Below are 16,211 nucleotides of genomic sequence, written 5' to 3' on the forward strand. Positions count from 1 at the left end.
TAATAAAAAATTTAACAATTTATAATTTACACAATTTTTTGTAATGATATTAAGAAAATAAATATTTTATAAATAATTAAACTTAATTGATCCATATTTTTTCTTAAACATTTCATAGTATCAATTTCTCTAGTCGATCTCTTTCGACCTCACCTTTTATTTACTTTGTAAATTTATTGGATATCATGTTAACAAATGTAAAGTCTTAAGTTTCATACTCGATAAAAATAGGATATTCATATAAAAGACTCGTAAATCTATTATTTAATTTTTTTTTAAAGATAGTGTCACATTCTTAACTTTTGGTTAAACACTGGATATATGCCAAAATCACCCTATACGTGAATAACGTGTTACACTTAAAACAAAATTCGAGAATGAAATAATTGCAGTTTCAAACCACTGATATTAAAATCCAACAAGATGGAATCGGTCTCAATGATTTTGAATTACGCCAAATTCAACAAAAAAACGCAAAGTCAAGGCATAGAAAGAAAAGATAAAACGAATAATGTGGCAGGTGAAAGCTCAATCAAACAAAGAAAATGCAACAGTATTCACAGCAGCCAGCATTATTACTCTAATTAAAGAGGTTGAAGAGGCTCGCGTCAACTAATTCAATGGTTTGTTCGTGATCAAATATATTATTATAAACTAATCAAATATATAGAAACCAAACCATTGTAATTCAAACTTAAATTGATAACTTCTTTCTAATAAAATAAAGAAGCAAACAATAACCAGTATTAGCATATATACATATTTAGCATTGCAGTAACAATCAAGATACTTAGATACATAGCCATTTCCTTCGTTTGGATCATAAATCAAGTACCCAGAACTTTGGTAGAAGACGAAAAACATTTTGAGATTAGAATAAGGGAAGAACGAACCCAAGGAGTGATAGTGAGATGGAAGAGATAGTACACAGAAGAGTGGAAGTGAATGGCATAAAAATGCATGTAGCAGAGAAAGGAGAGGGCCCTGTGGTGTTGTTCGTTCATGGCTTCCCTGAGCTCTGGTACTCATGGCGCCACCAGATTCTGGCTCTCAGCGCCCAAGGATACCACGCTGTCGCACCAGACCTACGTGGCTACGGTGACACAGAGGCACCAGCTTCGATCAGCAGCTACACATGCTTTCACATAGTTGGTGATTTGGTTGCGCTTATAGACCTTCTGGGCGTGGACCAGGTGTTCCTTGTGGCTCATGACTGGGGAGCCATCATAGGTTGGTACCTCTGCATGTTTCGCCCCGACAGAGTCAAAGCCTATGTCTGTCTCAGTGTCCCTTTACTCCACAGAGACCCCAACGTGAGAACCGTCGATGCCATGCGTGCTATGTACGGAGACGACTACTACATCTGCAGATTTCAGGTTATTTTCCTTACAATTTGTCAGATTTTCATGAAATATATTTGTTTATGTAAAATTAAGGAATGATTTTGAGTTGTGTGATGGTAATATTTGTGCTTAAAACTTGTGACAGAAACCAGGAGAAATGGAGGCTCAGATGGCTGAAGTTGGCACTGAGTATGTTCTGAAAAACAACCTTACAAATCGAACACCTGGTCCTCCAATCTTTCCCAAGGGAGAATTTGGAACTGGATTCAATCCAGATATGCCTGATACCTTACCCTCCTGGCTCACACAAGATGATCTTGATTACTTTGTCTCCAAATTCAACAAAACGGGTTTCACCGGAAGCTTGAACTACTACAGAAATTTTGACACGTAAATTCTTGATTTTCCGCTGCTATATATAAATCATGTTTCTTTATCGGGAAAGTTGGTTAAAAAGTTGTGTGTATATTTTGCAGAAACTGGGAGCTGACGTCACCGTGGAGTGGAGCGCAAATCAAGGTTCCGGTAAAGTTCATCACCGGAGACTTGGACTCGGTATACACGTCGCTGAACTTGAAGGAGTATATCCACGGTGGAGGTTTCAAACAAGATGTGCCAAATCTAGAAGAAGTGATTGTGTTGAAAGGAGTATCTCATTTCAATAATCAAGAAGCTGCCGAGGAAGTCAATGATCACATATACGATTTTATCAAGAAGCATGCCGATGCAAAAACAACCTGAAACACTGTCGCAGATTCATGCTGTTATAGAGCCAAAAGGTTTTCGTAGTTAAGGTTCATGCACTTTATTTCGATATAAACCCACATCCAGTAACCGTTTCTGCCCCTTTGTAATAACTAAATAAAATTTTCAAGCTTGTCTTGAAAATGTTGGAGGATATAGGGTTAAAAGTCAATTAGTTATTTGTATATTGAAAAAATATTTACGTAATTTTGAAATGTTTGAATACATTATTACATAGTACTTATTAGATATTATTTAGTTCCAAAACAAAAACCAAATAATGATTAAAATGTCTCCATGCGAATGAAATATTTTGTAGTAAATTTATTATATCTTTTATTTTTTGTATACAAGTTAAAAGGTCGATAAAAAGAAATGGCAGAAACAGTAGTAAATTGTCAATAATTTAAAATATTTATTTATTATTATGAGAAAACATATTTTTAAAGATTAAAATAATGAGTATTTATATTTATAGACTAAATTAGAATCTAATTTTAAAATAGCTAAACTGTCGGTCAATAAATTTGTGGTTCAAATGAATAACTAGTTTAAAAATTTATTTAATGACGATGAAACATAGATAGTTTGAAGACTAACCTAAAAACCCTACTTAATTATTATTGGTATGTTAGCTAAGTTGTATTATTGTCTTGTCTTTCATATCATCTGCAAATTAATTCCATATTTTATAAATTCAATTACGTACTGGATTGCGTATTTGATTGATACTTTGAGATTTATAATATCAGAAAAATCTAACGGATTTTAAATGTAACTTTAATTTAAGTCATTTTGGCTTCCAATCTCAGTTTTTATTTATAGTATTGTTATTACAATGGAAAATTCATGTTTGCTGCATGTATATTATGAAATAAAATTTAACGAAAGTTTTCACGCCAGCCCCAACTGTTCCACATATACAAATAGAAAATTATGAGCAATTTAAAGTTTATGGATTAGAAGAAGAATTTAGTATCTAATTAGAAAAATAAAAACGATGTAATACGCAAATAATGTTGTAATTGATTATGTCTATAATCAGCCAACCCAAAAGGCTCAGATTCAAATTGGACTTATGATGGCTAAGCCCAAACCACGCTAACAAGGTCCAGATGTTTAATTCGTTTTCAGAATTTAAAACTCAAGTACAATATTTTATCGAAAGCGAGTAAGTTCATTTAATAACAAAAAAAAAAAAAACACTTTGAGGCCTATTTTTTCTCTTACTTTCACTTTATCATTCTTTTTAATAGTAAATATTACATTTAACAAATAAAATTTTAAAATAAAATAATATCATTGTCAAATAGCGATTTAAGTAAATGATAATGATATTTTAATAAATAAATTTTTAACAAAATTTGATAAATTACCCCTATAGATAAAAAAGATATTATTTTATTACTTTATTTTGATTAAAAGATTAAAAAAATCATTTATTTAATTTTATTTATAAAAATTTTATCAAATTATTAAAAAAAAATGTTTGTCAACAAATAATTTTTTATAAGAAAATAATACTATCAAACTTTCCTAGTACTTTTATAAATGGAGGGTAGTTGAGCAAAAGCTCAAATTTAACAAAGCTCAAGGCTAGTTTGCAATTTTTTTAACCAAGCTTAGATTGAGTTAACATCATTTGAGCTAAAAATGTTCATATATCTAATTTAGGTTCAAAACTTAGGTCTACATTTATTGAACAAGTCAAGCTGGTTAATTAATATTAATGTCTATAAAAAAGTTTAACGAAGGTCCCGTAAAAAATTAAACAATTTCTAATATAACAAGTTTGAATTAAAATATTTATAGAACAATTAAAATTCTGTATTCCATAAATTAGCCTCTTCTATATTTTCTCTTTCTATTAAGAGCTATGAGCTATTATAGGTTGACATGTTATTAAATAAGTGCTTTCAACTTTTTTTTTTTCCACCTTTTCATGGACTTTGGATGAGATACATCCAAATATCGTGTGGATGAGATAGAAGATTGAAATGTTTCAGATCTTACATTTTTACATTGACACGTGAAACATTCTTGCATGGGAAGAACTTACGTGTCATTTGAAAAGAAGATCCAAGAATCCAACTTTATATTAACTTAATCATATCGATGGTCGTACCTTGAAATATCTGCTGAAAGCAACTTTAAAGTATGTTCATTATTTAATCAAAACTTTATTAATTATTTTAGTTTATAAATTATATATGAATATCATACATCGTAATTCGGTTAAAAATTGAAAACTCTACTACGATTATTTTCTTTTCCTTTTCATTTATTAATCATCTAGGTATAAAATAAGTTTAAGAATAATTGTCAATAAAATTAAATATTAAATTTAATAGTATTATGATCGTAAAAAGAAAATAGTGAGAACAGCATGTAGATTATCATCGAAGGTCTCTGTAAACCAGAAAAAATGTAAGTTTATAAATGAACAGCGTGGCAATCGTGGAAGTTACTTATCTGCAAAAGAGAGAGATGGAGGGAATAGAGCACAGAGAAGTGGAAGTAAATGGCATGAAAATGCACATAGCAGAGAAAGGAGAAGGCCCTGTGGTGTTGTTTCTCCACGGCTTCCCTCAACTCTGGCACTCTTGGCACCACCACATTCTGGCTCTTTCTTCGGTCGGATATCGCGCTATTGCACCAGATCTTCGTGGCTTCGGTGACTCAGATGCCCCCTCTTCAGTCAGCAGCTACACCTGCTTTCACATAGTGAGTGATTTGGTTGCGCTTATAGAGCTTCTGGGTGTGGACCAGGTCTTCCTTGTGGCTCATGACTGGGGAGCCATCATAGGTTGGTATCTCTGCATGTTTCGCCCCGACACAGTCAAGGCCTATGTCTGCCTCAGTGAACCTTTACTCCACAGAGACCCCAACGTCAGAACCGTCGATGCCATGCATGCTATGTATGGAGACGACTACTACATCTGCAGATTTCAGGTTTCTTAAACTCTCATTTTCCTTGTTTATGAAAAAAATCATTTTTTGTTTTGTTTTTTTTTTTTTGTTTCTGTGTGAAACTTTAGAACTTGTGACAGAAACCAGGCGAAATGGAGGCTCAGATGGCTGAAGTTGGGACTGAGTATGTGCTGAAAAACTTGCTCACAACTCGCAAACCTGGTCCTCCAATCTTTCCCAAGGGAGAGTATGGAAGTGGGTTCAATCCAGATATGACTAACTCCTTACCCTCTTGGCTCCCAGAACATGATCTTGCCTATTATGTTTCCAAATATCAGAAAACGGGCTTCACGGGAGCCTTGAACTATTACAGAAATATGAACTTGTAATTAATCTATGTTTTTCTTTTCGGTGAAAAATTATGAGAAAGAGAAGTAATTAATTAAGTGTATGTTGCTTACAGAAACTGGGAGCTGACAGCACCATGGAGTGGGGTGAAAGTGCAAGTGCCAGTAAAGTTCATCACAGGTGAGTTGGACATGGTATACACCTCACGAAACGTCAAGGAATATATCCATGGTGGAGGTTTCAAAGAAGATGTGCCAAATTTAGAAGAAGTGATTGTGCAGAAAGATGTTGCTCACTTCAACAATCTAGAAGCAGCTGAGGAAATCAACCGACACATTGTTGATTTTATCAGCAAGTTCTGATCTTATTCAGAGATGAACATATTGAACCTGGAACAATGTTGCAGGGGTGGTGAAGTTAGTTGGTATGTTGGGTTTCTAGGCCTACTATGATGTAATATATGTCAAGTGAAGACATGTTTTGAGAAAGTGAATGTAAAAGTTTGTCCACAACAAGTAATTTTTTTCCTCACAAATTTAGAAAGGTAATATCAAACTTTACTTCAGTAAAGCCATTAAGAAGAAAATGGACAAAGAAGAGAATGCTTTGGGAATAAGGAGTTGGAAAAGTAAATCAAAATGCAAAGGAAATTGGGTGAAAAGTAAGAATATGAATTTAAGTTGGTTGAAAACTCACAATTCACTTTTGCATAATTAGTAAGTAGTCATTTGATGTGTGTGTGAGATATGCTGAAAAGGTATTTTCCTTCAGTGATGTTAATGAATAGGTTAACAAACCAGTAAATATATAATGTTTAAAAATCATAATAAAATTTTACACAGTTATAATAAAATCATTATTTTTATTATATTTTCTAGAATAATCAATCCCATTAAATTAAAAAGACCTAACTCAAACAACAATGTAAATATAGAATTTTTAAAACTCTTTCAGGTACAACAATGTAAATAGAGTTTTTAAAATTGTTTTGGATACTAAGTACTTATCTTTTAATACTCAAATTATTCTTAAACACTTATCTTTTAACATTCAAATTGTCTTCGAGTCCTTTTGTTTAACACTTTAACGTTTTTTTCGTTCCCTTCCTTTCGCTTCCTTCCTTTGCTTCCATTTGAGAAAGTACAATTAATACTGTAATTAGGGTTGGGCAAAAGTAACTTAACCATAGTTAGTTGAACTATATTAAGCTAAAACTAACTGAACTATTAATAGGAAAACTGAATTATACTATTTATTAGTTTAAGTTTTGAAAAACTGAACTTATAATAGTTAACTACTCACATAACTGCACTGAACTCTTTCTTTAATTTTCTAGTGCTGTAAGTGGAACCTATTCTTATTGTTGTCACTTGATTCTCATGAAAACTCAATTACCCACATGAGCCCAGCAGCCTGTAAACTATAGCATAAACTGAATATTTTTCTTTTTTCAATATTATCCAAATTTATTTTTTATATACCTAACTAAACCACAATCTCAATTACAATGGATTATCTACCACCCGAATTTAGCTATTTCTTTTCCATCAATTTGGTTTGATATACGTGAATTTTAAATAGATTTTTCTTTCTTCTAGTTTAATATTATTAAATTTTAATTGTTATATTTTGTATGAATAATATTTTTGTTTTTAAAGAAATTGATATTTGGAAATAGTAATATTCTTTCACAATTAATTTTGTTAATACATTGTTTAACTTATATTTAATTTACTATGTTAATGTTGTGAACAATTAATTAAGTTGTCAAGAAATGACATATAGAATTATTATAGAAGAATATAAATATAAGTATACTCTAACTATAAATAAATGAATTCAGCAACAATAAAAATAAACAAGTAATAATAATATATTTTTAAAAGGTTGTTTATAAAAGAATTATCACTATTAGCGAGAATTCAAATTTATTTACAAAATAAATATAATAAAATTAATTTTTATTTGTATAAAATTAATAATACACTTATAAATATATAAGTATGTTATATTTAGAAACAGAATCGTAAATATATTATGTTTTTAAGAAAAATGTAAAAATATAAATTTAAGTCATATTTTTATATTTAATTTCCGATTTAGTTTTAGTTACATAAAATAAAAATATATAAAATTATAAAAGTAAATATATTTTATTAATTTTTAGTTCGATAAATATATTTTAATTACATAAATTTATGTATTAAGATATATTAATATTTTGATTTTGATGTATTGAAATATTATGCTTATTTTCAATAAGAATTATGAAATACGAAATTTATCATGTTGTGTAGGATTTTGTAGTTTTCTAAACACTTTCAAGTATTACTAGTAGACTCACTCGTACGTACACACGAATTCAGTTCAAAATAGTGTAATTCAGTTCAAAAATAGTGTAATTCAGTTCAAAAATAATACAATTCAGTTCAAAATTAATGCAATTCGGTTCAAAAATAGTACAATTCGGTTCAAAAATAGTACAATTCGGTTCAAAAATAGTGAAGTTTATTCAAAATCAGTGCAATTCGATTCAAAAACGGTTCAAAAATAGTGAGTTAAGTTAAAAATTAGTGCAGTTCAGTTCAAGAACAGTATAGTTTAGTTAAAAAATAGTGCAGTTCAGTTAAAAAAATAGTGCAGTTCAGTTCAAAAATAGTGCAGTTCAGTTCTGACGTAGTGCAGTTTATAAAACAATTCAGTTTATAACAGTTCAGTTCATATTATAGTGAAATGTAGTTTAGTGCAGTGTAGTTCAGTCTAGTTTATTTTTAAGAAAAACAGTTCAGTTCAGTTCGTCTGAACTGTTTTTTAGTTCAGTGCAGTTCATGTGAATTGTTTTTTAGTTCAATGCAGTTTTTAGTAGTACAGTGCAGTTTGGTTTATTTTGCCCAGCCCTAACTGTAATAAATGCGAAGTAAAAGTCTTCACTAACTTATTTTGGCCTTCTATTTATAGTTTTTAACATGGGTCCATGAGTTTTCTTAATCATGGTCTAATTATTTTTTAAACTTGATTACTCACTTGTATTACTTTAATTTATTTTTAATTTACTTTTAACTTATCGATTCAGTTTTGGTGCGGCTGCCTGACCTACATCCTGATGGAGATCTCCTTAATTGTGGAGACAAAATTTAATTGGAACTAACACGGAAGCCATTCGATTGCAAGCTACCTTAAAACAATTCAGAGAAATTACCACATCAACAACCCAAAAAATCTTCCGTCTATGGTGAACAACCTGCCCTTGAGTCATGGTCTAACTAGAGTTGGCCTATACCTATGGTTTAGCTAGAGATAGCGATGGCCATACAGGAAAAACAATTTTGAACAAGCCTATTATAAGCTAAATTATTGACATTTTATGAACTTCACCTGTTTTCCCCATCTAAAATGCCTTTAAAAATTCAATGGCTGCACCAACTTGTCTCATTGATGAAGCCACGAGAAGCACCCATGGTTTATTTTTACAAATTTTGTTTGCTTTTGACTTGGGTCAAAAACAGCCTAAGAAAAGCACAAACTAAAAATAATCGATTCAGTTTGATCAATAAATTGGAATTTAAATGGATTTGATGGAACAAAGTAAATCTCCACAAGGATAGAGTAAATTTCATTATGACGCATGCAAATCCTCATAATATTGGATGACCCTGTAAGTTTCTTGTCATTACAATCTAAATATAATTAATTAAGAATAGTTACGTGAGAGAACGCACTTCTTATTACAAAAACAGAGTTTTGGTCTGCATCCAACTGCGCTCCCTACAAATAACACAATTTTAGACCGACAACTTCAAAAACCGACACCCGAACAGGGAAGACACGCCTTCATTAAATTCTCGATGACAAGTGAACAACTCCAAATATTTCAATTCGGGGCCCATCCAAAATCATTTAAATACATTTTTAATAAATGGATTTCCGTTTCAAATTTACATTTTTCAATTTTAGTATAATCCGGTTAAAATGAATTTAAATTGTTTCAGATTTTAAAAAAGTTAAAATTAATGTTCATTTGAATAAGTTGTTTGGTTTAATAAAAATTGTTCGTTTACTGAACATTTTTTTTTCTCACTTCATTTACAGATTTGATTGAATTTAGGTAAATATCGCTTGAGGGCAACCACCACGTACTTCGTACAGTATAGTTAAAGAAACCCGCGGAACTCTCCGACCAAAAATAAATGAATTGATAACAAGTGGTTTCTGGAACGTGTAAAATAAGGAAGGGAATAGTAGCTAACTAGCAGAAGCAGCAGCCGTTCCTTATTTAACACTTCAGTAAAATACCAAGAACTTTTGGATATTCATTCCGAGTTATTCATCCATTTTGGGTTCTTTACTACCAGAACGAACCGCTTATAATCGTCACCAAAGTAGTATAAACATTTCATGTTAACAAATATATCCTCGTATAATAAAAAAAAAAGTAATTTTTTTGTGAGTTGTTCATATTTTTATATCATTTACTTGCTCCTTGTATAGATATTACTATAAAAAGATTATGGGTTACGTGTACGTGAAAAAAAAAAAAAGTTATACAAGATATAATTTCCATGATGTGTGAACGTGGGGATTTCACACGTTAGGAAGAAAAAGCAGGAGATAAAGTGAATTCGCTATCCCTATATAATGTGGTGTATCGGTTCCAATTCCAAATAACTCATAAAACCATCACAGCAAAGCAAGAAGAAAAGAGATGGAAGAGATAGCACACAGAAGAGTGGAAGTGAATGGAATAAAAATGCATATCGCAGAGAAAGGAGAAGGTCCAGTGGTGTTGTTCCTCCATGGCTTCCCTGAGCTCTGGTACTCATGGCGCCACCAGATTCTGGCTCTCAGTTCCCAAGGATACCACGCTGTTGCACCAGATCTACGTGGCTACGGTGACACAGAGGCACCGGCTTCGATCAGCAGCTACACATGCTTTCACATAGTGGGTGATTTGGTTGCGCTTATAGACCTTCTGGGTGTGGACCAAGTCTTCCTTGTGGCTCATGACTGGGGAGCCATCATAGGTTGGTATCTATGCATGTTTCGCCCCGAAAGAGTGAAGGCCTATGTCTGCCTCAGTGTTCCTTTGCTTCACAGAGACCCCAACGTCAGAACCGTCGATGGCATGCGTGCTATGTACGGAGACGACTACTACGTCTGCAGATTTCAGGTATATATACTTCTTCTTTTTCCCCAACACTGTTTTTCATTTTACTTTTTTTTTATTAGATCTGACGGTAATAATTGTATTGACAGAAACCAGGCGAAATGGAGGCTCAGATGGCTGAAGTTGGGACTGAGTATGTGTTGAAAAACATCCTCACAACTCGAAAACCTGGTCCTCCCATCTTTCCGAAGGGAGAGTACGGAACTGGGTTCAATCCAGATATGCCGAATTCCTTACCCTCTTGGCTCACGGAAGATGATCTTGCCTATTATGTATCCAAATTTGAGAAAACAGGCTTCACAGGACCCTTGAACTATTACAGAAATATGAACTTGTAATTAATCTATGGTTTCCTTTTCGGTGAAAATTTATCAAAGACACAAGTAAAGTAATTAATTAAGTGTATTGTTGTTTGCAGAAACTGGGAGCTGACGGCACCATGGAGTGGAGCGAAAATCCAAGTGCCGGTAAAGTTCATCACAGGTGAGTTGGACATGGTGTACACCTCTCTGAACATGAAGGAGTATATCCACGGTGGAGCTTTCAAACAAGATGTGCCAAATTTAGAAGAAGTGATTGTGCAGAAAGATGTTGCTCACTTCAACAATCAAGAAACAGCAAAAGAAATCAATAATTACATATACGAGTTTATCAAGAAGTTTTGATCACAAAACGAATAGAATGCTGCTAAAAAAACACAGTTGCAAGGTGGTAGTTGGCGAAGAGTCTGCACTGTTACCGCTGGGTTTATCTTATCCTTCTTATCTGCAGCATCGTGATCCTATCAACCATGTGCTTGTGTGATAAAGTTATTATTGTTCTCCTAGAAAATAAGTTTTCAACCTTTTCGTCTAATGATATATTTTCAAACTCGTCACCTAATTACATAAATTTTCAATGGTCCCTTAAGTTAATATAATATTTCTCATAATTATATATTGCCATTTCTATTTAGTATATTTGTATATTTATTTATTTATTTTATAAATATCGGTTGTGTGAAAAAACATAGATGTCCATAAACTCTTTTCTATCACACAATTCATTCTTTTTGAAATTAAGATTATTTATTCTTACATATTACTCAATCACAACAATTCGTTTATAATAAAAATAAATTCAATAATTTGAGTTTATCAACGAATTATCAATAGTAAAATATTTGTTGGTAAAATAAATGTCAATTTTTTTTTCAATGAATCATAAAATCAATCAATAATTAACTACAACCTCATCTCAAATTTGCAACAACTATCATGGGTTTTGACCGTGGATAAAATTTGTTAATAAATATCGTGATTGAACTTTCTATTTTCTCTTCCTTTTCTGTTTCTTTTCTTCTTCTTCCCTCAACCTCATTCTCTCTTCTCCTCTTTCTCATCTTCTTTATCTTCTCCTTCCTCCACCTCTAACTTTGGCTGCCACCATTCGACAAGCTGCCACGAGACCACCATGACACCATCGTGACACTCCTCCTCTTTTTCTTTCTTTTTATCTTCTTCTTTCTCCTCCTCCTCTTCATCTTCCCACCAATCTCCTTTTAATATACAGAAAGAAAAATCTCATTAAATTTGGTAGGAAAAATTTATTGTTCATTCTACCAATGAATTTATCGAAAGAAATATCTTCAATAATAAAATCACAAATTACCAATGGAACGGACCGTTAGATAAATTATCGACGAAAATATTGATTGGTAATACAAATATAATTTATAGAGGGATCTTACTAAAAGATTGTACTGATGGAAATATTCATATAAAGTTTAAATTCTAAAATTCATAAGTAAAATCCATCAATAAATTTTGGTTTATTGACAAATTATTTCAATCAGTAAGAGAGAATTTTACTTTTTGGTGTCCATAATTATTTTTTAATTTTGTCCTTAAAATAAAAGTTTATTTTTAAATTAAAATAATTATTTTATTGATTTCAATTTTAAATTTAACCCATTCTTTCAATTTGATTGTTTTTTAAACTTCACCATTTTTTTAATTATAAAACTACCTATAAATATAAAGAGAATTTTACTTTTTTTATCCGCCATCCGTACGGTCACCAGAAGTTTCCATATCTACTCACACCAAGATTGGTGATCATTGCAAAAAGAAAACACAAATAAAAATTGAGGAGAAGGGTAAGCTAGTTGCAAAAAAAAATAATAAATACACATACACATTGATGTATGATTCTAGGTGATTTTTACACTTATGATGACCTCTATTACCTACAGAGTCATTGTCAATGACTTTCACCCTACCACACATAAGGTTAGTCCCTTTAACCTTCATAAGAACCGTGTGGTTGTTCTTAAAGACAGAACCTCATGCCCCTCTCACCACATGACTCATCCCACCCTACATGAGTCTTTGAAGAGTTTGGATTCTCTACTGGTTTTTCTCTGTTGTTCCTCTGCTGTGTCTTCAAAATACATCGATGACCATTAATTTCAAAATTTTTAAATATATTAAAATTATATTTAAAGTACCAAAACAGTGTGTTTTTAATGCTCAGTAGAGGACAACACAAAAAAATCAACAGAAAGACCATACTCGTCTTTGAATGAGCATTAGAGTACCAGGATAAACCTCAAGTACTAACTCCTTACATCAATGAACACACTACTAATTAAATCAAATAGGATTTCTCCCATGAAATCTTCTATATTCTCACACAAGCATTTGAAAACACATATTTTAAAAATTGATCTTGCAAATTTATCATTGTCTATAGATAAAAAGAAAATGATTTTTTAATCACTAAATTTTGATAACTTTTTTCTATAATATGAGATAACATCTTTAAAGCAACTTTCTCTTTTTTCATTTTCTTTTTATATTTCAAAGTCACTTAAAAAATATCACCTCAAATTCTAAACAAATTATAAAAATTTAATTGTTAAAATATTTTTTCAAATAATACCATTTTGTTTTTCAATTTCAGTTAAAATTATTTCTTATACTCTATACACAATCAGTTAAAATATATTATTAATAACATAAAAATAAGAATAATATATAAAATAAATAATAAAAACACTTTACTAACAACTTTATAAATATAATCCAATTTTTTTCATTTAATAAACTAAAATAGAAACACACACACGGCCCGTCTTAAACTACTATTCATGAAAGAATCCAAAAGAAACGAGACATAGTACACTGAATTCTTGTGTTTGGGTGATAAAATCGAAAACACAATCGGAACTTATCCTTGAAACAAAAACACCTTTTCAGAACGAGTTAGCATCAAACTCACACTCGAAGCAAGAAGATCGGAGATATGGAGGGCATAGCGCACAGAACAGTGGAAGTGAATGGCATAAAAATGCATATTGCAGAGAAAGGAGAGGGCCCTGTGGTGTTGTTTCTGCATGGCTTCCCTGAACTCTGGTACTCATGGCGCCACCAGATTCTGGCTCTCAGCTCCAGAGGATACCACGCTGTTGCACCAGATCTACGTGGCTACGGTGACACAGAGGCACCAGCTTCAATGAGCAGCTACACCTGCTTTCACATTGTGGGTGATTTGGTTGCGCTTATAGAGCTTCTGGGTGTGGACCAAGTCTTCCTTGTGGCTCATGACTGGGGAGCCCTCATAGGCTGGTACCTCTGCATGTTTCGCCCACACAGAGTCAAGGCTTATGTCTGCCTCAGTGTTCCTTTCTGGCCCAGAAACCCAAAAGTGAAGCCCCTTGATGCCATGCGAGCCTTGTATGGAGATGACTACTATATCTGCAGATTCCAGGTTACTAAAGTCTTTCATTTTCCATGTTTAAACAAGAAAATAATCAAATCATTTTTTTTTCTGTGTGAAACTAAGGAAGGAGGTTGTACAGATGCATCGCAGTAACTAATTCAATTCAAAACTTGTGACAGAAACCAGGCGAAATGGAGGCTCAGATGGCTGAAGTTGGGACTGAGTATGTGCTCAAAAACATCCTCACAACTCGCAAACCTGGTCCTCCGATCTTGGCGAAGGGAGAGTACGGAAGTGGGTTCAATCCAGATATCACTAACTCCTTACCCTCTTGGCTGTCAGAAGATGATCTTGCCTATTATGTTTCCAAATATCAGAAAACGGGCTTCACAGGACCCTTGAACTACTACAGAAATGGGAACTCGTAGGATAATTGTTTGGCACTGTTTCCTTCTAAATCAATGTTTACTTTTTCGGGGATAAGTTTTCGAAAACATGATGAGGATCCAATGATTAGAAAAGAATTAATTAAGTGTATGTTGTTTACAGAAATTGGGAGCTGACAGCACCATGGAGTGGAGTGAAAGTCCAAGTGCCGGTGAAGTTCATCACAGGTGAGTTGGACATGGTGTACACCTCTCTGAACATGAAGGAGTATATCCACGGTGGAGCTTTCAAACAAGATGTGCCAAATTTGGAAGAAGTGATTGTGCAGAAAGATGTTGCTCACTTCAACAATCAAGAAGCAGCAGAGGAAATCAGTGATTACATTTACGAGTTTATCAAGAAGTTTTGATCTCATGCTCATCCAAAAATGACTTCAAAGTAGAATAAGTTGTTGAAGCTGCTGTGTTTTTACCGAGGAACACGGGTTACTTTTAATTATGCAGGAGATAATGCATAAATAAGAAAAGTTATTTTTAATTGATAAATATGATTTTAGTTTCCCATCACCAAGACGAAATGTATTGCATAGTTTACAAGGAATTGTGGTTGAAATTTTGAGTATTGCCAAATATATACATAGGTCCACATTATATCACTCGTTATTCAATAATTTATATAAGGGACTTCCTAAATTATAAAGGCAGGTGGTAAAGGAGTCAAAATATATATTTTTCAAAATTATTTAAATCAAAACATATATAATATGAAATTTGAAATGATCTTTCATTGTATAAATTAACACAATACTTTATAATATGAAATTCTTCAAAAAGAAAAAAAAAGAATTGAAACAGACATGAAAAACTTCACAATGTTTTATATTGTGATGATTTTTCTACTCCCTATGTTGGATAAATATTTTATTGTAAATTTGAAAATGATTAATATGTCATTACATAATTATATGTTGATGATATTTTAACTTTTGGTACTTCCATGTAAGAAAATACTTTATTAATAATTAATTTTATTGATCAAAAATTTAGTTACTATAATAACTAATTTATATATTAATTTATAAAATAAAAAGTTTTTTATTATTAAAATAATCACTGTTACATATAAAAATTATAATTATTACCTAAGCATTTTAACTTTTACGTGCTTTTTTTTTCTTTAAAAATTTTTCCAAAATCACTCCCTTTTCTTATTTATGTATTAAATGGGGATAAGTGTCTTGTCGTTATCCCAACTCACCTTTTTATAGTAGTCAAACTCTCATCCTAATACCTAATTTTATCTTTTACAAAATTTATTGAAAAAAATATATAATAATTAATTTAAAGACTAAATATAATTACTTATTATATTAGAAAAGTTAGACATTGTTTTACAAACTAAAAATTATTAGATCTAAAATAGTCTTTAATATTAATAGAAATTTATAATTAATTTTGTACATTAAAGTATAAATTGGTTTATAATATTATTTACTAAGATTTTAACTACTTATAATTATTAATTTTTATTATTAATTAAATACTAATTTAAAATTAATAATAATAAGTAACCAAAATTGATAATGAATGTTAAAGATCAATTTAGAATTTCAT

General features: G+C 31.6%; 4 protein-coding genes across 4 annotated transcripts; all 4 read left to right on the forward strand.

Annotated features, from left to right (window-relative positions):
• Nucleotides 1–747: 747 nt before the first annotated feature.
• On the forward strand, nt 748–2,312 carry LOC114186796 (epoxide hydrolase 2-like). Its single transcript, XM_028074814.2, has 3 exons — nt 748–1,376; nt 1,489–1,733; nt 1,820–2,312. Exons 1-3 carry the CDS (start codon nt 912–914, stop codon nt 2,082–2,084), a joined length of 975 nt encoding a protein of 324 aa, XP_027930615.1. The 5' UTR covers nt 748–911; the 3' UTR covers nt 2,085–2,312.
• Nucleotides 2,313–4,490: 2,178 nt separating this feature from the next.
• LOC114186795 (epoxide hydrolase 1-like) lies at nt 4,491–5,864 on the forward strand. Its single transcript, XM_028074813.2, has 3 exons — nt 4,491–5,039; nt 5,138–5,382; nt 5,461–5,864. Exons 1-3 carry the CDS (start codon nt 4,527–4,529, stop codon nt 5,705–5,707), a joined length of 1,005 nt encoding a protein of 334 aa, XP_027930614.1. The 5' UTR covers nt 4,491–4,526; the 3' UTR covers nt 5,708–5,864.
• Nucleotides 5,865–9,987: 4,123 nt separating this feature from the next.
• On the forward strand, nt 9,988–11,463 carry LOC114186704 (epoxide hydrolase 1-like). Its single transcript, XM_085674806.1, has 3 exons — nt 9,988–10,512; nt 10,599–10,843; nt 10,928–11,463. The coding sequence occupies exons 1-3, from the start codon at nt 10,048–10,050 to the stop codon at nt 11,172–11,174; spliced, it is 957 nt and encodes a 318-aa protein (XP_085530932.1). The 5' UTR covers nt 9,988–10,047; the 3' UTR covers nt 11,175–11,463.
• A 2,178-nt stretch (nt 11,464–13,641) lies between these two features.
• Nucleotides 13,642–15,231, forward strand: LOC114186705 (epoxide hydrolase 1-like). Its single transcript, XM_028074679.2, has 3 exons — nt 13,642–14,259; nt 14,391–14,635; nt 14,761–15,231. The coding sequence occupies exons 1-3, from the start codon at nt 13,795–13,797 to the stop codon at nt 15,005–15,007; spliced, it is 957 nt and encodes a 318-aa protein (XP_027930480.2). The 5' UTR covers nt 13,642–13,794; the 3' UTR covers nt 15,008–15,231.
• Nucleotides 15,232–16,211: the final 980 nt, after the last annotated feature.

The sequence above is a fragment of the Vigna unguiculata genome, chromosome 6, assembly GCF_037176805.1.
Source record: "Vigna unguiculata cultivar grain cowpea cultivar isolate G323 ecotype 2 chromosome 6, ASM3717680v1, whole genome shotgun sequence".
Classification (NCBI taxonomy): domain Eukaryota; kingdom Viridiplantae; phylum Streptophyta; class Magnoliopsida; order Fabales; family Fabaceae; genus Vigna; species Vigna unguiculata.

Coding starts and splice junctions, on each gene's coding strand:
- LOC114186705 (XM_028074679.2), top strand. CDS start 13,795: ATGGAGGGCATAGCGCACAGAACAGTGGAAGTGAATGGCATAAAAATG. Junction 14,260..14,390: donor ACTATATCTGCAGATTCCAG/GTTACTAAAGTC, acceptor AACTTGTGACAG/AAACCAGGCGAAATGGAGGC. Junction 14,636..14,760: donor TACTACAGAAATGGGAACTC/GTAGGATAATTG, acceptor TGTTGTTTACAG/AAATTGGGAGCTGACAGCAC.
- LOC114186795 (XM_028074813.2), top strand. CDS start 4,527: ATGAACAGCGTGGCAATCGTGGAAGTTACTTATCTGCAAAAGAGAGAG. Junction 5,040..5,137: donor ACTACATCTGCAGATTTCAG/GTTTCTTAAACT, acceptor AACTTGTGACAG/AAACCAGGCGAAATGGAGGC. Junction 5,383..5,460: donor TATTACAGAAATATGAACTT/GTAATTAATCTA, acceptor TGTTGCTTACAG/AAACTGGGAGCTGACAGCAC.
- LOC114186796 (XM_028074814.2), top strand. CDS start 912: ATGGAAGAGATAGTACACAGAAGAGTGGAAGTGAATGGCATAAAAATG. Junction 1,377..1,488: donor ACTACATCTGCAGATTTCAG/GTTATTTTCCTT, acceptor AACTTGTGACAG/AAACCAGGAGAAATGGAGGC. Junction 1,734..1,819: donor TACTACAGAAATTTTGACAC/GTAAATTCTTGA, acceptor TATATTTTGCAG/AAACTGGGAGCTGACGTCAC.
- LOC114186704 (XM_085674806.1), top strand. CDS start 10,048: ATGGAAGAGATAGCACACAGAAGAGTGGAAGTGAATGGAATAAAAATG. Junction 10,513..10,598: donor ACTACGTCTGCAGATTTCAG/GTATATATACTT, acceptor TTGTATTGACAG/AAACCAGGCGAAATGGAGGC. Junction 10,844..10,927: donor TATTACAGAAATATGAACTT/GTAATTAATCTA, acceptor TGTTGTTTGCAG/AAACTGGGAGCTGACGGCAC.